At 41.3% G+C, this 25,610-nt stretch overlaps 1 protein-coding gene across 1 annotated transcript in view; it reads right to left on the bottom strand.

Annotated features, from left to right (window-relative positions):
* The window catches only part of STMND1 (stathmin domain containing 1), a 29,550-nt gene extending 13,538 nt beyond the window's left edge, over positions 1–16,012 (bottom strand). The window contains exons 1-2 of the mRNA XM_012476597.2: positions 15,713–16,012; positions 3,630–3,807 (exon numbers count right to left, since the gene is read on the bottom strand). Of these exons, the coding sequence (XP_012332020.2) occupies positions 3,630–3,807; positions 15,713–16,012 (478 nt within the window). The remainder of the gene's footprint in view (positions 1–3,629; positions 3,808–15,712) is intronic.
* Between the last annotated feature and the right edge of the window lie 9,598 nt (positions 16,013–25,610).

Below are 25,610 nucleotides of genomic sequence, written 5' to 3'. Positions count from 1 at the left end.
TATTAGGAAATGTTTAAAAACCACATTGTGCTTCTTTTTGATTAGAAAAGTAATAATGCATAGTTACTGAGTAAATTTTAAAAATATGGAAACTAGTAAAAGATTTTAAAAATGCTGATACTTTCACCACCCAGAGATAACCACTGTTAATATACAAAATTTTATTTTCCTAAGTTTGACATCATGTTTATTATCATAAGTCTGACATCATACTGAACATACAGCATGTTTGTTTCCTATCTAGCTACATTTACATTAGCGTTTTCTGATGCCCTTGGAAATTCTTCATAAGCGTAAGTGTAAAAAGTGAAATTATGCAAGAAAACACGGGTGAATTCATCTTTAACCTTCATGTAGGGAAAGGTTTTCTAGCTGTGACTCAAAATCCAAATTGAATTTTAAGCATTTATAAATGTTACTAGATTAAAAAAAAAGTTTGTAAAGCAAAAATTCCCACAAACATAAAGAGTTGAATATAATGTACCTCCTAATTTGATGTATTAAGAGAGATACAATATCATTTTTGGTATTGCTAAAAATGTCTAACCCTGGCTCATGCCTGTATTCCCAGCACTTTGGGGGACTGAGGAGGGCAGATCACCAGAGGTCAGGAGTTCAAGACCAGCCTGGCCAACATGGTGAAACTCCATCTCTACTTAAAAAAAAAAAAAATTAGCTGAGTGTGGTGGTGGACACCTGTAATCTCAGCTAGTCAGGAGGCTGAGGCAGAGAGAATTGCTTGAACTGGAGAGGTGGAGGTTGCAGTGAGCCGAGATTGCCACTGCATTCCAGCCTGGGTGACAGAACAAGACTCCGTCTCCAAAAAAAAAAAAATGAGTAACCCAAATCCAATCATGAGGAAAGCTCAAACAAATCCAAATTGATAAACATTCTGCAAAATAAATGCTTTATACTTTTCAAAAATATCAAGGTCATAAAAGACTAAGAAAAGCTGAGGAGTTGTTCAGATTAAAGAAGACTAAAGACCGTATGATAACTAAGTTAAACATGTGATCCTGGGTTAGACAGATCCTGAATCAGAAATTCATTTATAAAGGATAGTTGTGAGACAAAATTTGAATATGCAGTCTATAGGTGAGATAATAGTACTACATGAAAAGTAATTTCCGGATTTTGATCCTTGTACAGAGATTATGCAAAGAGTGCCCTTGTGTGTAGGAAATACACACTGAGGTTTGTGAAAGCAAAGTGGCATTATGTCTGTAACTTATTCTCAGAAAAATATACTTGCATAAGGGGGGATATGAGAATTCAGTGTCGCAGAATGTTAGCATTTTGGGAATCCGAGTGACAGAATATAGGTGTTCTTTGTTTTTTGCACCTTTTCTTGAATCTGAATATACAAAATAAAAAGGTTTTTTAAAAAAGGAAACACTGGGAAATGTTAGTGTGAAACTTGATAGTCTTAAGAAATATGCTCCACATGGCCAGGCACAGTGGCTCATGCCTGTAATCCCAAGACTTTGGGAGGCTGAGGCAGGTAGATGACCTGAGGTCAGGAGTTTGAGACCAGCCTGGCCAACATGGTGAAATCCCGTCTCTACTAAAAATACAAAAATTAGCCAGGTGTGGTGGCACATGCCTGTAATTCCAGCTACTCAGGAGGCTGAGGCAGGAGAATTGCTTGAACCTGGGAGGTGGAGGTTGCAGTGAGCTGAGATCACGCCACTGCACTGCAGCCTAGGTGACAGAGCAAGATTCTGTCTCAAAAAAAAAAAAAAGAAAAGAAATATACTCTGCAGATTCGAAGAGCAGAGACGCAAAAAAGAGGATGCCAAGGGCTGAGATGTAGAGAGGAAACTGGGCAGAGGACAAATAGAAAGTTCGGGATACTAGGTCCTACTCACTCTATGGTAAGATGCTTCCTGAGGACCCTTTGATGCTGCATTTTAGAAACATTTGCTTTGGTGGCTGACTTCCTCCCTAGCTGTTCTCTCTCAACACCCTTCTGCTTACCTATCACCCTCTTCATGCCACCTTTAACACTACACACCCAGCTGGCAGCACTGACTGTCCTGGGTCACCAGGTCCCTGTCTGCCTGACAGTCTACACTCTGTAACCAACATTGATATCTAGCGCTCATGTTGCTCTCTAGAGGGAAGTTGTCTCAACAGAATTATTGGAAAAAAAATGTATGTGTCAATTTAACACATAGAAGGGAGGGAGAGGCTGTTCCTGTGCTGCATTCCTCAGCCTCCTAGACATTCTCAGAGATCATGCTGACCACATCAGAACAGCAAGGAGAGGGCGAATATAAAATCTGTGATAACCTGAGTGTGCCAGGAAAAGTTCAAGAAATAGAATTGCATGTATGAACCCATCAATTTTCCAATCCCAAGTACCTAGAGAAGAAACAATAGTGATAGGGAGTGAAAATGTGCCCCCCCGCCCCGCCGAAATAAAACAGAGTACTTTTCCTTGAGGGCTGTGAAGTTCAATATGCTTCAAAGGCTGACCGAATATAAATAAGATGACTTAAATTGACACCGGGGGTAACTCAAGTCAAGGGAAAACATACCTCAGGAAAACTCACAGATAGTTTCTAGATAGCACAATAAGTCATAACTACCTCTTCCACATTTCTGAAAGATTGTTTTATTGTATATTTGCTGATGATTTGGATGAAGAAAGACAGGAAAAAGAGTTTATTGTAGATTTTATTTATTTTTGCAAATGTAGAACTTTCCCTTTGTAGGATATAATAAATTCCTCTTCAAAGGTTTTAACCTGTAAATTGTTAAGTACAATGAGTTCTGAGATCCTCTCCAAAGAACCAATGTAACAGTATGTTTAGCTCCCCTGTTCTTTACTCTCCATTTTAAAGTTTAACTTCCTGGTTCTCTTTGCCCCCTTACCCCTAGTTTTAGTAAACAACTTTCCTGCCAGTTCTAATCAGTAGTTCATATCTGTTCCCCTGGTCACCTGCTTTGACCTGACTCACCTTTAGTCACCTGTTCTGTGACCTTCCTTCCCACCAAACTGCTCATCCTGCCACTCTGGCTCAAGTCCCTGCTCCCTTTAAAATAGCCAATTGGAATTAGCTTAGACTTTGCCATCCAACCCTAGCCAGTTGGGGAATGATACAGCATTAGGGGCTATCTGCATCAGGGATAAGAACCCCTTACCCTCCCCTGTTCGGGTGTGTGCTCACCATTGCTCCATCTGGGAGACACATCCTTCTATAGAAGTAAATTGCCTTGCTGAGAAAACTTACATTTGAGTACTATTTGCAGCACTGAAAATTTAGATATAACACCTTGGAAAGATGTTATCACAGTTCACAGTTAAATTCCTTTGAACTGTGCAAGTCCTATTCCTAAAGTCTGGCCCTAAGTCCCAATAAAGCCTTAAGTTTTTTTTTTTTTTTTTTTTTTTTTAGATGGTCTTAATTACTTCATTGACAAGAAGATTAATGGTTAGCATTATTTACTCACATAATGAAGGCCTAAGGCTAAATTCTAATGTTTCAGAGATAAAAACATTGCCATTGAAAGTATTTCATGGCCCAGAAAGCAGTGATAAAAGGACCACCAAATATACATTGTAAATGTATTTAGAGGAACAGTATTTTGTGAAGATCTACATGAACCAGGGCCAGGGAGGTTACCTGAATTTCCTTGTCTGTTTCTTCCACTAGGAGATGGAGAATTTTCTAAAATGGTTCCAGGTAAGCTTCCCATCTGGACTTGTTCCAGGCCTTCTGCAATGTCCACAGTATTCTTGGTCAGAGTAGCTTCCATCTGGGGGCTGCAATTCTCCCCGGAATGAGACACACTGATATCAGCCTGTGAAAAGGGAACAGCTTTGTTAGAGCCAAGATTTCTTGGTAAATAAAAACTGTTGCAGGGTCTGCTTTGTGAATATTTAGCCAGCTAGTATCTGTGGTAGGCTGTATAGTACACAGAAAGCCATAGATTGGGGTCCCCAATTCCCCAGGCCACGGACCAGGACTGGTCCATGGCCTGTTAGAAAGCAGGCTGCAGAGCAGGAGGCAAGCTGCAGGCTAGTCAGAGAAGCTTCCTCTGTATTTACAGCTGCTCCCCATCACTCGCATTACCACCTGAGCTCTGCCTCCTGTCAGATCAGCAGTGCTGTTAGTTTCTCATAGGAGCACAAAGCCTATTGTGAGCTGCACTTGCAAGGGATCTAGGTTGTATGCTCCTTACAAGAATCGAAAGCCTGATGATCTGTCACTGTCTCTCATCATCCCCAAATGGGACTGTCTAGTTGCAGGAAGACAAGCTCAGGCAGGGCTCCCACTGATTCTACATTACGGTGAGTTGTATAATTATTTCATTATATATTACAATGTATTCATAATAGAAATAAAGTGCACAATAAAGGTAATGCTCTTGAACCATCCTGAAGCCATCCCCCCAGCCCCAGTCCATGGAAAACCTGTCTTCCACAAAATTGGTCTCTGGTGCCAAAAAGGTTGGAGACCACTGTTTTAAGGCACTAAATTTGTGTGAATTGGCTATAGCAGTAATAGAAAACTAATATAGTATCTAATAGGCATCTACCAGGTACAAGCTACTATGCTGAGCATTCTGGAGGATACCAGGAAAAACAAGCATTCATCACTGAGTGTGAGAGTAGAGGTATGATGGTATTAAAACAATTTTTAATAATGAAGCTATATTATTTTTGCTGATTAAAAAAGTAATACAGGCCAGATGTGGTGGCTCATGCCTGTAACTCCAGTACTTTGGGAGGCTGGGGCAGGAGGGTCACTTTAGGCCAGGAGTTTGAGACCAGCCTGGGAAAGACAGCAAAACCACATCTCAAAAAAAAAAAAAAAAAAAAAAGTGATGCAGACTTCATCGTAAAAACAATTAAATAATACAAAAGAGAATTGCAATGGTCAGTTTTATGTGTCACCTGGGCTAGGCTATAGTAACTAGTTATCCTGTCAAACACAAATCTAGGTGTTACTGTAGTTTGTAGATGTGGTTAATATTTATAATCAATTGACTTTAAGTTAAGGAGATTATCTTTGATGATCTGGATAGATCTCATCCAATCAATTGAAAGGCATTAAGAGTAGAACTGAGGTCTTCCTGAGGAAGAGGAAATCTGACTGTGAACTGCAGCTTCAACTCCAGCCTGTTCTTTTTGACCGCCTGCCCTATCCTATGGATTTTGATTTTCCTAGCCAGTCTTCATGACTGTATCAGCCAATTCCTTACAATTTACCTATCTACTTATCTATCCATCCATCTATCCTAGTGATTCTTTCCCTCTGGCAGAACCTTGATTGATAGAGAAACACAATAGAAAATAAGAAAGAATATCCTCTAGACAGAAGCACTATTACCATTTTAGAATATCATTGCCCAGATGTATTTGCTCACATAATCTTTAAAAATAAATTGGAACTGGCCAATGAGCACATGAGAAGATGTTCAATATTATTAATCAGTAGGGGAATGCAAACCACAGTGAGATACCACTTCATATCCCCTAGGATTGCTATAATGAAAACAACACACAATAAGAAGCGTTGGTGAGGATGTGGAGAAACTGGAACCCTCATACATTGCTGTGCAAATGTGAAATGGTGCAGCGCTTTCCAAAACACTTTGAGAGCTCTTCAAAAATTAGAGTTACCACGTGATGCAGACATTTCACCCCTAAGTATGTACCCAAGCAAAATAAAAACATCTGTTCTTGCAAAAACTTACACACAACTGTTCACAATTATTATTTATAATACCCCAAAAGTGGAAACAACCCAAGTGTCCATCAGCTGATGAATGTATCAATAAAATGTGGTAAGTCACCAAAGGAATATTATTTGGCAAGAAAAAGAAATTTTAATGTCACTGACCTATGTTGCAACATAGATGATACTTGGAAATATTATGCTAAGTGAAAAAAGCCAATCGCAAAGGCCACTCATATTCAGAATAGGCAAATTTACAGAAACAGAAGATAGATTTAGCAGTTGCTTAGGGTGGGGAAGCAAGGATTGACTGTTAATGGGTAGTCATTTCTTTGCAGAGGGCAAAAATGTTCTAAAATTAGATTGTGGTAATGGCTGTCAACTGTACATTTTAAATGGATGCTATGGTTTGAATGTGTTCCTTTCAAATTCGAGTGTTACCAATGTGATAATATTAACAGGAAAGATCTTTAAAAGTTGATCAGGACATGCCAGATCCTCCCTCATTAATGGGATTAAGGTGTTTATAAACAGAGGCTTCACTAAACTTATTCTGCTTTTCTGCTATGTGAGGACAGAAGAGTAGCCCTCACCAATCAAACTTCCCATTGCCTTGATCTTGGACTTCTTATGAGAAAGAAATTTCTGTTCTTTATCACTTATCAAGTCCATGGTATTCTGTTGTAGTAGCACAAACAGACTTAAGACAGTAGGTGAATCATGTGAATTATATTTCAATAAAGCTGTTTTAAAAATAAGACAAATACATATAAAATGATATATTTCTGTAACTTGCTTAGCAATATATAAAAAACATTTACCTATGTCAACATACATAGGTCTACCTCTTTCTATTAGTGATAAGTAACCACTTATCTGATGATGGCATTGTAGCTCATTATGTAACTATGCCACAATGTATTTAACGAAGTCCTACCGAAGGATATCGAGGTGTTTCTAACTTTTCAGTACTAAAAACTGTGTTGGAATAATATCTGTGAGTATACATCACTGTGAACCTGTGAACCCATCCAATCATTCCATGAGAATAAACTTCTAGATGTGGATATGCTGGATCTAAGGAAATGCACATTTTATATTAGTATGTGTTTCCAGAAGGCTCTCCATAAATACTGCACTAATTTATAATCCCACCTTCTCCTTTCTAGGGTGTCTGTTTCTTCAAGCCACAATTTCATTCCTTGTAAATAGGTCAAAACTCTGTGATTTAGTAAACCATTGATGACAAAATGCTGGTCTGTGTTAAATTTCTCACAGTTCCACAGCAAAATAAGAACAACGTAATGAGTTTTTCACAAAGCTGAATTAATTCAGTTTAAAGAACTGTCATTTATTTTTAGAGTAAGTACATTTTAAATGTTAATGTGCTCAGAAGAAACTTTTATCATGTCTCCCCTGAACCACCATGTCTTTTCTCTCCAGGTGCTGACCCTCCTTCCTTGCCAGTTTCCCACTTCTCATTTCAATGGATGTTAACAACATCTTCTCCATCTAAGACACATATACCAGAGGAAGTCTCCTCAGTGTCTCCAGAAGAGATAAGAACACAAGCATCTTCCACTCAGTAATGTCTTCCCAGGATTCTCTTAATGTCAATTTTTTTTTTTTTCAGACAGAGTCTTGCTGTTACCCAGGCTGGAGTGCAGTGGCATGATCTCGGCTCACTGCAACCTCCGCCTCCCACATTCAAGCGATTCTCCTGCCTCAGCCTCCCAAGTAGCTGGGATTACAGGGGCGCACCACCATGTCCAGCTAATTTTTGTATTTTTAGTAGAGGCAGAGTTTCACCATGTTGGCCAGGCAGATCGCGAACTCCTGACCTCAAATGATCTGCCCTCCTTGGCCTCCCAAAGTGCTAAGATTACAGGAACGAGTCACCGAGCCCAGCCTCTTTTAATGTCTATTGATTTTAGTTTTTGGCCCAAGGGATACTTTTCTTTCCCATTGAGTCTTTGAAGGGCCTCAGGACTCTGCCCTCCACTTCCTACTTTTTTTTTTTAGAGACAGGGTATCCATCTGTTGCCCAGACTGGGATGCACTGGCTATTCACAGGCACAAAGTGCACTTGCCCTTAAACTGGATTCAAGAATCTTCCTGTCTTGGTCTCTCCAGTAGCCAGGACTACAGGCACATGATGCTATGCCCAATCTCCCGCTCTCTGTAGCAAAGTCCTGCTGTACTGTGATAAAAGTTTGTATCTTGGAGGCAGCAAAAGGTATGAAAGAAGAAAAAAAATGCCTGAATTGGTTCTTAATAAATGAGCTTCCAGTGGACAAGGAGAAAAGGACATTCTAGGCAGAGGAAAAGCATACACAAGACAGGAAAATGAAACCATGGGGTGTGTCTAGGAACATGAATTCCTCCAGTGTACCAGAAACAGATTGGGGTAGATCGTGGAAGGTGCTGAGGTGAAAAAGGGAAGTATTTTGTGACAAGGAAAGGAGATTGATTCTATTTTGAATGCAATAGGAATCCTGTGTAGAATTTTTACCCTGGAAATAAATGAAAATCATCAGGAAGGTTTTCTAGAAAAACTACTCTTGGGTTAGTGCAACAGGAGTGGATGGAAGGAACAGAACAGGGAGATCAGTTGCAATTATTGCCATTGTTGAGGTGAGAAGTGATTAAACCTAAAAAATGATGGTGGCAGTGAAAATGGGGGGAAGAAGTGGGTCCAGAAATATTAGAGAGTGCACTGTGAGAAGCAAGCTCTCAGAGCTTCAGTTTGAAGATGGGAGGTCCTTCTGGCTCTAAAATTATCACTCTAGGCAAGAAACATTTTCTTGAAGAAAAATGAATTAAAAATAAGACCTTGTCATGAAACTCCTGGTATTTTCACAGTAAAAGCCAAACAGAATTTTAAAAAGTATACAAACATGTCTAACCACTTTCTGGAATTACTCTAACCTTTGAAGTTCCTCAGAGGCTAAGTAGAAATCGCAACGGCTTTACCATGTACTTTACCATGTACATGGTGGTGTCTGTCACGATCAGGTTTTCCTAATTCAACTGGGGATTCCTGCATGCTTGTAGTGGGACTTACATAGCTTCTTATCACTGTGTTTACACAAAATGGTAACTCCAGCTAAACCAGTATCAGTTCATTGTGTTGAGGGTTAATTAGTTCTGTGTCTCAGGGCTACATGGGAAATCATGAAAACCAACCAACCAAACAAGAAAGTAATAAAAACTCAGTGGATCTGAAATAAGAATTGGCACAAGGAGGAAGCCTAAAACTAACGACGTGCTTTTCTCTGTCTCCTTCCATTTGTCTTTCTTCATGGACACAGTTACTGCCCATGCAGACAGTGCAGAGTAAGCAGACCCATGAAAGGAGTCTTTACATACAACGCATTACATGTAACACATGTTGCATATGTTATATATATGTGTGTGTCGGTTTTTTTCTTTTTTTCGAGGTAGAGTTTTGCTCTTGTTGCCCAGGCTGGAGTGCAATGGTGTGATCTCGGCTCACTGCAACCTCTGTCTCCCGGGTTCAAGTGATTCTCTTGCCTCAGCCTTCCAAGCGGCTGGGATTAAAGGCACAAGCCACCACACCCAGCTAATTTTATAGTTTTAGTAGAGATGGGGTTTCTCCATGTTGGTCAGGCTGGTCTTGAACTCCTGACCTCAGGTGATCTGCCTACCTCAGCATCCCAAAGTGCTGAGATTGCAGGCAGCCTTCCAAAGTGCTGAGATTGCAGGCCTGAGCCACCGTGCCCAGCCATGTGTGTGTGTGTGTTTTATATGTATATAAAACATGTAACAAAAGAAAAGAAGATTGGGAGGTCAAGGCAGGCAGATCACCTGAGGTCAGGAGTTCGAGACTAGCCTGGTCAACATGAAGAAACCCCGTCTCCAACAAAAATTAGCCGGGTGCCTGTAATCCCAGCTACTCAGGAGGCTGAGGCAGGAGAATCACTTGAACCCGAGAGGCGGAGGTTGCAGTGAGCTGAGATCATGCCACTGTACTCTAGCCTGGATGACAGTGAGACTCCATCTCCATCTCAAAAAAAAAAAAAAAAGAAAGAAAGAAAGAAAAGGAAGGAGATCCTATCTGATGCTAACAGTACATGCTAAAGGTAAAAATGCACATTATGTAAGTCATGTTGAACACTCTTTTCCTTCTTTCCAATAAACTACTAGAAGCCAATATCTGCAGTGACAGTAAAACAAGTATTTTCACAAGTTGATTTTGGTTTGCAGATCCATCATTTTTTGAACCTAGAGAAGTACTGAGTTACAAACAAGGTCAGGTTTCGTCATTTCCAAGTGGAGACTCTTGGACTTTTTCCAAATGGAAAAATTTAATGACTTAATAATAGTAACAACAATAACAACAACAGCAAAAGTGCCCACATTGGAATTGAGAGCAAATTTGAATATTTTCAGTCTAAATGAGGGCTTTTCACAAAGACTTTCTGTACATTACAACTTGGAATATATTTAAATACCACAACCTCAGTGACCTCACAACTGTTATCGAAGTTACTATAACTACTTGGATTTGGAATCCAGGCCTTAGCAAGGATCTCTACCCATCTGTTCTTATTTAGAGACAGTCTGCCTTTGAGCTCCGCTAGTGACCAAAACCTAAATTGTAGCAGACAAAACACACTCTTTTAGCATGTAACAACATAAACCAGCCTTCAGTTTCCAGAGCAGAAATGGAAGGTTCTTCTCTTTTGAAAACTCGGAATGTCTTTCAAACATCTTACCCATGTGCAACACATTCTGGAAATTTTATCCCAATTTCATAATGAGTGTAGACTTGAGAACAGACATAGTTTAAAGACCAGATGTATTTATAAGTTAATTAGATCTATGCCTCTGAGGGATATGGTAGTGTTCTTGTTCTATACATACATACAGAATTTATTTTTCACACCAATAAGAAGTATACCTGCATTAAGCCTGGGCAACATGGTGAAACTTCTCCACAAACTATCAAAAGTTAGCCAGGTGTGGTGGCTCATGCCTGTACTCCCAGCTACTCAGCAGGCTGAGGTGAGAGGCTCTCTTGAGCCAGGGGAGGTTGAGCCATCGTCGCACCGCTGCACTTCAACTTGGGTGACAGAGTGAGACCCTGTCTGAAGAAGAAGAAGAAAGAAGAAGAAGAGGAGGAAGAAGAAGAAAGAAGAAGAAGAGGAGGAGGAGGAGGAAGAGGAGAAGAAGTATACTTGCATTATTATATGGGTAATGGTACTTGGGTACTTGAGGAGGAGAAGGGATGGTGAGTGGACGATTCTGTCTTTTCCTTGGGAAGAAGTTGTAGATAAGTATAGATTCAATGTGTTTCTACATTTCAATCAACTTTATTTTATACCTCAGTGTCTTGGAGATAAAATTTTTTATCAATTTTAGGTAGAATTTAAAAGTTGTAAATTATAAGCTAACAGCTATGCAAAGAAATCATCAGCATTCCAAAAGAGGTATTGCTTTTAACTACAGATGTGTGGTTTTTTTGTTTGTTTGTTTGTTGTGGGTTTTTATTTGTTTTTTGGTCTGGATATACTACATTTGTTCTATAGCTTTTGGGAAACATATTTACCAAACAGCTTGAAGGGAATAATTTGTCAAGGCACCCTGGAGCTAAAACCTTCTTAAGTCAGATTATTAGCAGATGTATTTTATGAATAGACTTGTCTGTAGACATATAGGAAGTGTTTCTTCAAAATTTGATTTTTTTTCTAGTTTACTTCTAATAAGTATAATTATAAATAGCAACTATCCAAACATTCAGAAATACAATGGCTTAAAAAGCTGGATTTTAAGAAGTAATATACCCCTCTTTAACTGACAACCAACTAGAATGTTCTTATCAGGTATTAGGAAAAAACTGTGCAGGGTCCTTGGAGACCACAGATTCCAATGAAGCCTTTTTTCTTTTGTAACATGCAATGAATTTTGAGTTATTCATATAGAAGAAAAATATTTCTCCAACTAAGAAAAGTTTCCTATGCTTTTCTTATTATTATGCATTATTTTATTTCTGTAGCTTCTCACCCGTTTAGACTAAAGAAAAAGCAAAGGGGAAGTCTGTATATAGATCTCAAGAAATTTAATTTAGAATATTTTAAAGTCATGTTACTAAGAAATATAAATATTTCATTCAAGCAAACACGTTTATTTCATTTTAAAGATCCTGCTGAACTGCTGAACTCTAAGCCTTATGCATTCATGAAAGTTGTAAAAGAAACTATTACTATTCCAATATCTATAGTGTTTAATTAATAATAATCATACCTTTCCCAGATCAGATTTCCAAAGTCAAGTGCTTGGGGCTAGGAAAGAAGGTATATGCAGGAGTTGACTCTCAGTCTATTTTCAGGTTATTTTAAAAATTGAATTTCCTCCTTGCAGACTGTCATTAGTCTAGTTATGCCACTAGGAGACAAGAAGACACTAAGGAATCTTGAAACCAGGAGGGACATGCAGTCGCTCAAGAAACATTCATCAGTGCCTGATCTGCATCACGCAATGTAGTGAGAACTGGAGATATAAAGATGAAAAAACAGTTCCTGTCCTCAAGGAGGTAACTGCACAGAATGAAATGTCAAACATAGAAACAAATAAATACAATAAAATGCTTTGAAATATGATAGGAGAAGGTAGAAGATCAACCCTGCCAGCATGGCGGCACAGGTTGGGGGTGGGAGGTCATGAAGAGCTTCAGGAGGAGTGACCTTGAGTGTCTTGAAAAATGGGTACACATTTGTCATGTGGCCCAGGAGAGGAAGAAGGGAAAATCTGGAAGGGAAGGAAAGTAAACAGCAGGTGCAAAGGCATGGAGCTAGGGACAGAATGGGCTTGGGGAACAAGTCCTGAGGTTTGTCTACAGTGTGGGGAGAGACAAGACTAGAGGAGTTAGCAGAAGTCAGCTCCACGATGGGCTAGGACAGCAGGCTAAGTAAGGATTGAGGATTTTATCTTATATAATCATTGAAATAACATATCATGCATTTATTCTGCATCAGGCATTGGTATGAGCACTTTACATGTATTGAGACATTTAATCTTCACAATAACTCTACAAAGTAAGTATAGTCATCCCTAGCTTTAGTGGGCGATTGGTTCCAGGACCTCCCTTGGATACCAAAACCCATGGATGTTCAAGTCCTTTATAGAAAATGGTGTAATATTTGCATATAATCCATGCACATGCTTCTGTATACTTAAAATCATCTACAGATTACTCATAAATGCCTAAAACAATGTTAATGTTATGTAAATAGTTGTTGTACTGTATGTTTAAGGCACAATAGCAATAAAAAGTCTGTACATGTTCAGTACAGTTTTTAAAATAATATTTTTCATCTATGCTTCTTGTATCCCTGAATGTGGATCTCACAGATACAGAAGCCCCACTATGTGTATTATTACTACCCTCATTTTACAAATATGAAAACTGGGGCAGAGAGAGGTTAAATAACCAAGGTCACACGACAAATAAATAATAAATCTAGAAATTAAATCTAGGATGTCATACTCTTGACCATTGGTTTATGTGTCCTACCTAATGGGTTGGGGACTCCTTTTTAAGAGAGGACTGAGATAATCAGATTTTATTTTAGAAAGATCCTTCTGGAAGTCATGTGGATGATGAGAGGAGGAGGTCAGGTGGGGAAGGAAGTAGAGAAGGGATCTAGGGAGAGCAGTTAGGAGACTTGTACAAAAATCCAACCAAGAGGTGATAATTATCCTACCCAGGAAATTTAGGTTGAAACTCAGGAACCCTCCTGGGCCTTGGAGTGGCTTGTCCCAGAAGACATAGAGTATTTGGCACTTGGAGAGGATTGGTGTTTAGCATCCCCTGCTATGCTAGGCAACACAATTGGTTTCAGCAGTAACCATGAGATGGAACAAATGACAATGGCCAGAAAAGAAACACAAAGAGTGAACATTCTCTTCTGTTGAAGTCTTATATGTAACCAGGCTAGCAAAAGAAATAAAAAATAAAAGAAAGATTTTATATGAAAAGGGGGACAAGAACAATGGATTAGCACTTTTAAATGACATTCAAGTATTTTTGAAAAATGGGAGAATGTATTTCTACATATTAGTCCAAAGCGATCATGAGTTCACCAGGCCGATAGGAGAGGGTCTGAGGAGAGCATCTGAGGAGAGCATCCCAGGAAGAGGGAATGGCACAGGTAAAGGCATGAAGGTGTGAGAAGCCTGGGTGAACTGAGTCCTGAGAGGCATTTGGTTTAGCAGACCCAAGAGCCCACAAGTGACAGGCACCAGTGAAGAGAAGAGGATGACATTAGCAGGACAGAATGGGATCAAACTAAAGGGTTTTGCGAACGAAGGGAAATTTTTCCCTTGGAAAGACAGGTGGCAGTGTGGAGGAGAAACTTGTTAGGATCCTGACAGGAGAGGCAGAAAGACCCCATAAAAGGTAATTGTCCCTATACATAGGCAATGGCAGTTTCAGGATTGAAAGCAGAAAACAGTGTTAAGATGGATGGTCATTTGGGCACAGCTGTCCCCCAGGGCACCTGGTACTAAGTCTGGAGTCAGCCTTCACTAGATTCTGGTTTGCTTGTTTTGAAATGTACTCCAAGAGCCCAGCAGATGTGCCCCACATGTAGTAGGTGCTGTAACTGGCACTTAATTGTGTTTTGCACAGTGCCTGCTGAGACCAAGTGTGTGCACTTTAAACAGTAGCTCCAAAAATGACTCTTTGGACAGGTGGCCGTAAGTCCCAGTTTGCTAGGCTTCAGCCAGGCTCTTTGGGAAAATGTATTAATAGGGTTCCCTTTCACTCTTAAAAGCATGATTTTGATGATAAATTATATGGTAGCCTCATCTTTGGATGTGGCCTCTCTGAAATGGACCCTTGAGGGTTGCCAGCGCTCTCTGTAGAATCTGGAGGGTGGTAAGGATACAAAGAAATCCCGGACCTTGGGCCGGGCGTGGCGGCTCACACCAGCCTGGCCAACATAATGCAACCCCTGTCTCTACTAAAAATACAACAAATTAGCCAGGCGTGGTGGCAGGAGCCTGTAATCCCAGCGATTCAGGAAGCTGAGACGAGAATCGCTTGAATCCCAGGAGGCGGAGGTTGCGGTGAGCGGAGATCCTGCCATTGCGCTTGCACTCCAGCCTGGGCAACAAGAGTGAAACTCCATCAAAGAAAGAAAAGAAAAAAAGGAAAGGAAAGGGGAAAGGAAAAGGGAAAGGAAAGGAAGAAAGAGAAACAGAGAAAGAAAGAAAGAAAGAAAGATCATGGACTTTATTTCTGCCTCAACCAACTCATCCCTCTAGGTTTTGCTCTGGAAAAAATTCCCCATAATGTCTCCAGAAGAATTATAGGGCATGCAACTTTGAAGAATTATGGGAAAGAGTACTGGAACAAAACTTTCGAAAACTAAATTCTACCCTCGCCATGCCCTCATGCTAGCTGTGCAGCCTCAGGCAAGTCATCTACCTCTCTGGGCCTCATGATTCTCATCTATGAATAGAGAGGACGCAGCTAGATGGGTTCTGAGATCTCTCCCGGCTGTAAGTAACTACCAAAGGGCCTATTTTCCAGAAGCCTATAATATATGGCAGTTCCTAGGGACTCCAACCTTCCCTGGAGAATCACGGTCAACCCTAGCCCTGTGCAGAGCACACTGCTCATCCCGTTATTCCTTGCCTCTGCCCTGGGGTGTGACCACCTTCACAATCTCTTTAAACACTAAAGGCTCTCAAAAATGATCCTAAAGCCATATATCTGTGTCTATACTCCCTATCGATATAGATAGATTTTGATATTTATCCATCTATCTATCTAGTCCTGGTTAAGACAGCAGTTAAACACGGGCAGAATAAAGTTGCTCTCACCTGCTCACTAGGCTGGCTGTGGACCTTGACCGACCCTGCTCCAGCCAACTCCTATTGCCCCCAAGCGTGGGAATCTCGAGGACTCCCAGGCAAAAGGCTTTATGTCTGTCAGTTTGTTTATTTACTTTTCTTTCTTTTTTTTTTTTTTTTTTTTTTTTTTTTTTTTTTTTTACCTTGAATCCCTCTTCCCAGCCCTTCCTGGGCGTGGGGCCACGTCTCCGGTCTTCAGCAGGTTGGGAAGGTCCGCAGCCCATGCTGCGCCCGTGCGCTCCTCCTCCGCGGGCTTGGCTGTGGTGTGCCCCCCGCAAGCGCTCCTGGCCGAGCTCCGCGCCGGTAGTCCCACGCTCCCGCGCTCCTGCGCCCCTGCTCCTGCCCCTGCCCCTGCTCCTGCGCTCGGCCACCACTCGCCTCTGCCACTTCTGGCGCTTAAACGCTGGGCGGATGCACTGGGTTTGTGGGCAGTCGCCAGGCATGGTTGCCACAATAAACGGTGTCATGGGGACCTGGGATGATCTGGGCGGCGATAGGACTCTGGTAACTGAAAACTAGAAGATTGGAGGCGTCTAAATCACAGCTAGGATGCCAATGGCAGTCCTATCCAGAGCGAGGGACCGGAGGAAGGCCCGCTGCCTGGCTGCGGTACTTTTAAAAGTACCAGAGTCACAAGCATCTCGCGGGAACCTCTAATTTTTCCCCTTTGTAAGGCACGGTGTGTGTGACACGCCCCTATCCCTGCTGCCTGGGCCACACCCTCGTTTTCAGACAGGGTCGGTACTACGTGGAAGGCGACCGTGTGGGAGGCGAGGCAGGTGTCCAGTTGCAGAGACAGTTCTCGAGGGCCGGAGGACAGCACCAGAAGGCAGTGGCACACACAGGGTGACCTCAGAAAGACGGTCGCATAAACAGAAACCCACACGACGAAGAAAACCAGATAGTTAGGACCATAAACAGCTCGGTAGCCGCCAAATGGATCACGCAAATCATTTTAATGGCAGGTGCATTTTATGAGCTGTTAAGCTGTATGGAAAGAGCATGGCTATGCATATTTCTAGCAGAGAATTAAATCAAGAAGGTGTTATCCGTCAAAAAAGGCAGACCAGGAAGACTGCTTAAATGAGCAACAAGTTTGTCTTTTCTGGATATTTTCTTTTAATCTTAATTTTTATTTTATTTTTTTGAGAGGGAGTCCAGCTCTGTTGCCAGGCTGGAGTGCAGTGGTGCGATCCCGGCTCACTGCAACCTCTGCCTCTGGGTTCAAGCCATTCTCCTGCCTCAGCCTCCCAAGTAGCTGGGACTGCAAGTGCGCGCCACCACACCCAGCTAATTTTTGTATTTTTAAGAGAGACAGGGTTTCACTATGTTGGCCAGGATGGTCTTGATCTCTTGACCTCTTGAGGACGCCCACCTCGGCCTCCCAAAGTCCTGGGATTTACAGGCGTGAGTCACCGCTCCTGGCCCTTAATTTAATTTTATTTTTCTTAAAGAATTAAAACAGGAACTGAAAGGAATCTTAGAAGTCTCCTATCAATTCTTTTTTTAGGCTTAGAGAAGTTGAATGACTTTTCCAAGGTCATCAGGGAGCTGGTTAATGAAGGTAGGATGGGAAACTAGGGGTTTCTGACTCAATTTCCCCATGTATCCACAACACCAGGAAAGTACAGCTGAGGATTCTTGGAGGCGAAAAAAATCCTGGTTCCTTCCAAGGAAACTAATGCTCAGCTCTGTGATAGAAAGCCGATCACTTGCAGCATTTAAACTCATTTCACTCTGGTATTGGATGTTGCTGTCAATTTTCCTTTTACTAAAATTAAGGAAGAGGAAAGAAGAGGAAATGAAACTCAACTCAAAATAGTATAACTATGGTGCAAGAAACATTAAAGATTTATTGAATGAAGAGCTGAAACAAGGCGAAAATGGTGTTGGGGGAACATCTCTGATAGTATTAAATTATGGGTGTCATAAATCACATGGAATGCCCTAACTGGAAACCGGGGGAAATTCTCAATTAGAATATTCCAACACAATACCAATAAAATGTTTTTGAGCAAGTTCAATGGATGTTAGTAGAATTGCAAGAGTAAAATACTGCACACCACTTTTTTTAAATTTTTTATTTTAAGGCTCTCTGTGAACAGAGATTTGCTGAGAACGAGTAGGTGGTACCCAAGTGTGTTGTGCCGGAGTCGTCTGCAGCACCCTAGAACTGCAGTGTGTAAACTAAAATAAAATCCTAAGCCCACCATAGATGGAACAGACATCCTCTGAGCCAAGGGGACCCTAGAAAAAGTTAAAAACCAAGTTCCTGGCTATGATGGAAGGAAGGGTCAGACATGTCTTTGTTTTTTATATCTCCTTTCTTTTGTGGTTTAGATACAACAACTGATTAGCATATGTTAAAATAGAGACCAGTAGATTGACAGAACAGGCCAGTGAGGTGGCTCACACCTGTAACCCCACCACTTTGGGAGGCTGAGGCGGGTGGATCACCTGAGGTCAGGAGTTCAAGACCAACTTGGTCAACATGGTGAAACTCTGTCTCTACTAAAACTACAAAAATTAGCCGTGCATGATGGCAGGTGCCTGTAGTCCCAGACACTTGGAAGGCTGAGTCAGGAGAATTGCTTGAACCTGGAAGGTGGAGGGTGCAGTGAACCAAGATGGTGCCATTGCACTCCACCATAGGTGGCAGAGTAAGACTCCCTCTCAAAGAAAAAAAAAATATATATATATTGACAGAACAGACTCTTCGTGGCAGTAACATACCAAATTATAAATAGGACCTAAGGCAATGCCAGGCAAAGCTTAAGTCATACACCTCTACATTTAAAGAAGAAACTATGTTCAAACCTTGCTAGGGAGTTTTCCTTTTTCTCTAGCAGCTTAACAAGCACTGGCTGGAAATAAGCAATATTATGACAACTACAGCTCATCCAGCTCACAGGCTCTGACTAACTGACCCCCTGCAACACCAGGTGATAAGAAGACCACTGACCATGGACTGTTTCTGGCCAGTTGACAGAGGTTGTGCACTTGTACTTCATGTTCTCAAAAGACCTTTTGATATATAGGACTTAATTGTAATACATTTAAATGTTAAATCATCCTAAAGTGAACATGGGGTCATATGTTAACATGCACATTTGTTTAATACATATGCATCAGAACCAACTTTATGAATATTCATAGCTCCTCCTATAACCTGTTGAATATATACGTTTAGCCAGCCTGTTCAGGATAAAGCTGTTACCCCAACCCCTCCTCCTTTGAAGTGCCTGTCTCTGGTCTTTGAATGAGGTAAGCTTCCCAGCCTGAAGAATGGCCATCTTGCAGGCTGTAACCCTTTCTAAGAAATGAAATTTTCTCTCCTTTCCACATTTATAGATATTATGTGTGTGTTTTTAAGTTAACGTATCCAAAGTTGTGAAAGTGCCCTTTTTCTACGGGTCTGTTAGGGCCAGTTTTTACTGACTGATGAGAGCTGATTAACAGGAAATTTGGCCCCAGTTGTTAAATACAGCTGTTATTAAAATTAAATTATATAAACTTACAATTCAACTAGCTATGTTAAAAAACCATAGGCAATAAATATAACCAGACTTTGAGTAGCAAGGGTATAGAACACCTCTGAATATGAAATCATTACTACAAAAACAGAAAACAGAAAAGAAAAATAGAAGACAGGAGAAAGAAGTGAGGAGAAAAATGAAGGAGAAGAATCAAGACAAAGTCCATTAGACAATCAAGTATAGAAGAAAAGAAACACTGGCCTCATTTTATCAAGGAATTTTCAGTCTAGGAAGATCTTTATGCATAAAATTACAACTAGGAGCCCCGATGTTACACCAGCTGCTTATTTCTCTTCCCTGGTAGAGAAACGATCTTTGTAATTAATGGGTTAGGGTGAAGGAGAAAAGAAAATCCTCGCTTGCCATCACCCAAACTTAGGAGTCGATTTTCTCTCTGTTCTGATAGAAGGTTAACCTGCGTGGGATGCAGAATAAACCAAAGAGCAGCCGTGTCTCCCTGCAGCACTCTGAGCAATGGTATCTTAGGGCAGGGTCAGTCACAGGCAGCCCAGAGTCTTCCAATTCCACAGTGGAAGCTTTCTGATTTCAGTCCCAACTCCAAGCTTTTCTCAGAAGTGGAAAGTCACATAGAGAAATCAGTTCTAATCCCAATACCACATTTACTAAGTTTACTGGCATTCTTCCATAAATAGAAAAATTATGTGCTGATTTTCATTCCCAAACATGTCTCAATGGACTAATTATTACAGTAATAGCTAATATTTTGAGTGCTTGTTAAGGATTAAGTAAATGAGAGCAGCCAGTGGCTAAAGCTGGCATTTCTACTTTATCAGCCCACTATTGGTTTAAAGCAAAGACTGGAAAACTGTGACCCACTGGCTGGATCTTGCCCACTCTGTCTTTATAGGACACAGGAGCTAAGAATGGATTTTGTGCTTTAAGTGGCTGGAAAAAAATGAAGGAGACTACAGTTTAGTGATTTGTGAAAATTATATGAAATTCAGATGTCAGTGTTTGTAAATAAAGTTTTATTGGAACACAGACATTCCCATTTATTTACATATTATCACCAATGGCTGCTTTTCTGGCAGAGTTGAATTGTTATGGCAGAGATCATATGGCCTGCAAAGCCTAAAATCATTATTATCCAGCCTTTTATGGAACATGTTTGCTGATCCCAGATTTAAAATGATAAAGTAACTCTCACAAATGTATTAAATAACTACATGGAAGCCGAGCAGCCAGAAAGAGTTTGTGCTACTTTCAGAAGGGCAAAAAACTCTGAGGGTATAAATGCCACACAAGAGAATTTATCTAATTAAATAACAGAATTCCCAGGACTGTAAAACATGTTAAGTGGCTTCATTCAACTGATAATCCCCCCATGCTTTGCTGAAACATTCTGTTCAACAGGAGGGCTCCAGGGCAGGAACTTCACTGTGTCGCCCTGCTGTTTTGCATCTGAGATGTAGTGCAGGGAGCACTGTGGCTTCTGGAAAAAGTCAAGAGGGCACCAGCTTGTAGGAAACGGGTGGCATTTTGAGTGCCATCTTGAATTCAAGATCTAATTTTATTTTTTAATGTAATTTAATTATTTTCGAGATGGAGTTTTGGTCTTGTTTCCCAGGCTGGAGTGCAGTGGTGTGATCTAGGTTCACTGCAACCTCCAAGTCCTGGGTCCAAGCGATTCTTCTGCCTCAGCCTCCCAAGAAACTGGGATTACAGGTGCGCACCATCATGCCCAGCTAAATTTTGTATTTTTAGTAGAGATGGGATTTCACCATGTTGGCCAGGCTCATTTCCAACTCCTGACCTCAGGTGATCTGCCCGCCTTGGCCTCCCAAAATACTGGGATTATAGGCGTGAGCCACCACGCCCGGCCCAAGATCTAATTTTAAAATCTTCTGTTGTTCTCGTTCTTCATGTCCCTTTGCCAGACATTTCAACCCAAACATTGTATTTCTGGAAAACAGTGACCCCTCACCCCTCGTATACATTGTGTTGCTTAGATATGAGGGGTCCCTGAAGTTTCTGGCTTCTAAATCTGCTGGGGCCAGTGGCCTCAGCAACTGTACCAAGCACATTTAGGAAGCTCACGAATTTGCCTATGAAAAGTTGTGTGATAAAGAGAACTATTACTAAAGGAAATCTGTATTGGAATTATTAACATTAAACACACACACACACACACAACACATTTGCATAATCAAGATTTTTGCAGTTCATGTGCCGACACTTGCAAGAACACCAGTAATGAATGAATCAAGTTGCCCACAGAGTCCAAGCATATTTTAGGTATCCCTTTAAGAGACTTAGTTTGACAGATTCTTGCAGAGAACAACCAGAAATAAATAAATAAGCCCACAAACAGGGGAACAATTGTTTGTGGAACCTTGGCATTAAGCCAACAATCTTGATATTTGCTCATTCAACACAAACTGGGTAAATACAGAGAGTAAAACACCAGTATCAGGGTAATAACTCAGAGAATGGCAGCTTAACAGTAAATGTAGCTGTAATAATCTCATAGAATTATAAGACTTCCATTTACATCTACCATTAAGAAGCGGCTCTGAACTGCGTTTAGTATTGTATAGGTCTAATACTGCGCTGAGAGTTTAATGGGGATGTGTAAAAGGAGAACCAATACTTGCTGAATGGCAGTTGGAAAAGGCAAGCTTGCTTTTTAGAAAGCTGTAACAACTCTTAAGGTTACACATGGCAATTTTCACACACTGATATTCTCACAATTAAAGAAAAGTAATATTTAAATGATTTTCACTGCTTCCAATTTTGGCAGTACGTGGGCACCAAGCACTGAGACTTTTCGAATTAGTGGCGTGATTTTTTCCATGCTGGCCTTGAACATATTGTTTGACGCTCCAGGGGAGTTTGGCTGCTTGAAGAACTGAAAAAATGAGGGGAAGAACAAAGCTCTCTCAGAAACTTGAATTTTTTCTCCACTGGAATGTGGTGGAAAGAATGCCAGGCCGGCTCCGTCCCTTCTGATCCCAGCCCTGCTCTGGGCTAGTGGATCAGCCTCAAAGAAGCCATTTAATCTCTGGGGGCTGGACTAGGAGATGCTGGATGTTTAATGGTTCCTGGAGCTCTGGTTCTCAAAGCGAGGCACTATAGCATCTGTTTTAGAACAGCCTCTGCTGCTTGTCTTCAGTGCATATTCCCAGCTACAAGAACAAGGGTGCTGGATCAGAACCTGCAGGACTGGTGCCCTGGAATCTGTGTTTTCAACGAGGATCTCCAGTTATTCACATGTACAGGGATGACTGACACATTGCAGAGAGCAGAGTAAAAAACTTGTGCTTCCGAGGGAGACTGACCTGGTTTCACGTTTGACCTTGGGACATTATCTCACCTTCCTAAGTCCTAGTTTACTCTTCTCTAAGAAAGGAGATAGTAGGCCAGGCATGGTGGCTAACGCTTGTAATTCCAGCACTGAGGTCAGGAGTTTGAGACCACCCTGGCCAACACAGCAAAACCCTGTCCCTACTCTAAATACAAAAATCAGCTGGGCGTGGTGGTGGGTGCCTGAAGTCCCAGTACTTTGGAGGCTGAGGCAGGAGAATTGCTTGAACCTGGGAGGCAGAGGCTGCAGTGAGCCGAGATCCCACCACTGCACTCCAGCGTGGGCAACAGAGTAAGACTCTGTATCAAAAAAAAAAAAAAAAAAAAAAGAAAGGAGCTAGTAGTAGTACCTATCCTCTAGGGTTATTAGGAGAATTAAATTAGAAAAAAAACAAAGGCCTGAAAAGTGCTTCCTTTACAATAATTATGCAATATATGACAATTGAGATGATTTACACATTTGACATTTAGGGTAGATATATTTTTTATTGTAAAAGTAGGTAAAATTATAAATTCTTGTTGAAATTCACAAATTTATCAAATTAGCCTTATTGCAAGTGAATAAAAAGTTTTTTGTAAAATAATCTGGTTTTAAACAGATTTTTTTAAAACCAGGAGCTTGATTACATCTCATTTTATATCATTTTCATATTAGGCCACAGAGCTTTAGGAAAATCAGGGCTGGGTGTGGTGGCTCATGCCTGCCATCACAGCACTTTGGGAGGCCGAGGCAGATTACTTGAGCGCAGGAGTTCGAGACCAGCCTGGGCAACGTGGCAAAACTCTGTCTCTACAAAAAAAAAAAAAAAAAAAATGAGCTGGGTGTGGTGGCATGTAGTCCCAGCCACCTGGTTGGCTGAGGTAGGAGAATCACCTGATCCTGAGAGGTTGAGGCTACAGTGAGCTGAGATCGCACCACTGCACTGCAGCCTGCACTCCATTCTGGGTGACAGAGTAAGACCTGGTCTCAAACTAAAAACGAAAAACAATAAAAAAAGAAAATCAGAAAAGTGTACAAGGACTGTGTCATGTAGATCACCAACTAGACTCAAGCATTACCCTCGTCATGGCAGCTGTCCCCACTGTTCTTCTCAGGAAGCTCCCTCCTGAGCACGGATGGGGTTTGTATAAGTCCCATGATTCTTGCTTCTTTTGCTCACACTCTCCTTCCCTCTGTCTTCTGTCATTTGGCTCTGCAATTATAGCAGCTACAGCAAGCTGCCTGTTCTCTGTCTTTTTCAGAACAAGCTGCAGTGAGGGCCTGATAGTCAAAATTACTTGGAGGAAAATTACAGCTCTTCTCCCCTAGAAAGTCTGCTGAGCCTCACCAGGAGAATCTCACAGGGAGGCTGCCATCAATTCTCTCTGCAGGGACTGTGAAACTCAGGTACAAGTCTAGTAGGGTGGGAGTGGGGTGGGGAAGGGAGGAAAGGGCAGGGGGAGAGAAGGGGAGAGAAGGGGAGAGAGATAGATGGATTGAGAAAGGGTTGGGACACCTTTCCTAAACAGATGAGGGTGCATGAGTGTGCTGGGGACCAGCCTCCACTGGGAAAGAGGAATTTCATTCTTCAACCCTCCTCTGCCTGAAGGGGCTTCATCCTCACACCAGGTGGCACCAGCGTCATTGCTTGTAGAAGTGGCTCTGCCACTTTTAATTTCTGAAAAATGTATTGTGCACCTATTAAGTACTCAGCTGGGCCCGCCCGTTGGCCCACTTTCAGCTGTGTATTGGCAGATGGAATTCTCCTAATGACAACCATTAAGGGCGTAGAGGAGCCCAGGCAGAGACTGATGCACTGAGAGTGAGAAAGTGCCATTTATTCCTAAAAAAATAAAATAACAAAGTCTGTGCCATCTTGGAAGGGGCATGTGCCAGCGAAAAACTCTAGCTCACTTTTGTAAGTGGTCCTGTGCAGCTACTGTTCAGGTCCGTTTTTAAATGTGGTTTCCCACCTTGCCACCACACTTCCAGGTGCTAAGATTAAGTAAATGTGTCAGTCAAAAAAACGTTAAGCTGTTTCACACTCAATAGGGTATACACCTGGCCCTTGGTATCTGGGTATCTGGTATCTTCAGGTTTTGCATCCACAGATTCAGCTACCACAGATTGAAAACTTAAAAAAATAAGAATACAACAATAAAAAACAATACAGAATAACATCTACTTACATAGCATAATCTGGAGATGATTTAAAGCATATTGGAGGATGTGTGTAATGTATATGTGAATAATATGTCAGTTTATGTAAGGGACTTGAGTATCCATGGGTTTTGGTGTCTGTAGGGTCCTGGAACCTGGGGAGATGGAGGGATGACTGTACATCAGTCTGCTGAGAAATGTTTTGCAGAATCCATGATTGAGGATCTTTGTACTAAGCCTTTCTTGAGGGAGTGTCTCAGACTCAACCATTCTCAATTTTCCCATGAATTCTTCTTCATTGCCTTCCTAGATTGCTACTCCACATCTCAGCTGACCCCATACCAACAAACTCCAATAGTATCTCCAATTGCCTGCTGTGTTAAATTTTAACTTTATAACCAAGCATCATTTGCTACTTCCATCTAACCAAGACAATTTCCTTATGATGCACATACATTTGTTTAGTTCACAATTTGTTCTACATGCTTGCTTATTTGTTCATTATAGCAAGTATTTATTGAGTCCCTACTGTGCACCAGCTGCTTTCCCAGGTGCTGGGGAGACAGGAAAGACCAAAATAAAGTGCCTGCCTTCATGTGCCTTATTGTTTAAGGGGGCAACAATATATATATGTATTCAGAATTATATATATATATATATATATATATATATATATATATTTTTTTTTTTTTTTTTTTCTTTGAGAGAGAGTTTTGCTCTTGTTGCCCAGGCTGGAGTGCAATGGTGCAATCTTGGCTCACTGCAACCTCCAAACCTCCACCTCCTGGGTTCAAGTGATTCTCTTGCCTCAGCCTCCAGAGTAGCTGGGATTACAGGTATGCAACTCCACGCCCGGCTAATTTTGTATTTTTAGTAGAGATGGGGTTTCTCCATGTTGGTCAGGCTGGTCTCGAACTCCCGACCTCAGGTGATTCACCTGCCTCGGCCTCCCAAAGTGCTGGGATTACAGGCAAGAGCCACCGTGCCTGGCCAGGGCAACAGAATAAACACGTAAGTGACCATATATCATGTGAGGTGGTA

The sequence above is a fragment of the Aotus nancymaae genome, unplaced genomic scaffold (assembly GCF_030222135.1).
Source record: "Aotus nancymaae isolate 86718 unplaced genomic scaffold, 86718_ANA_hifiasm-v0.15.2.pri h1tg000051l, whole genome shotgun sequence".
NCBI lineage: Eukaryota > Metazoa > Chordata > Mammalia > Primates > Aotidae > Aotus > Aotus nancymaae.
Note: the sequence above shows the minus strand (reverse complement) of the source record. Positions and strands in the feature narration are given on the sequence as shown.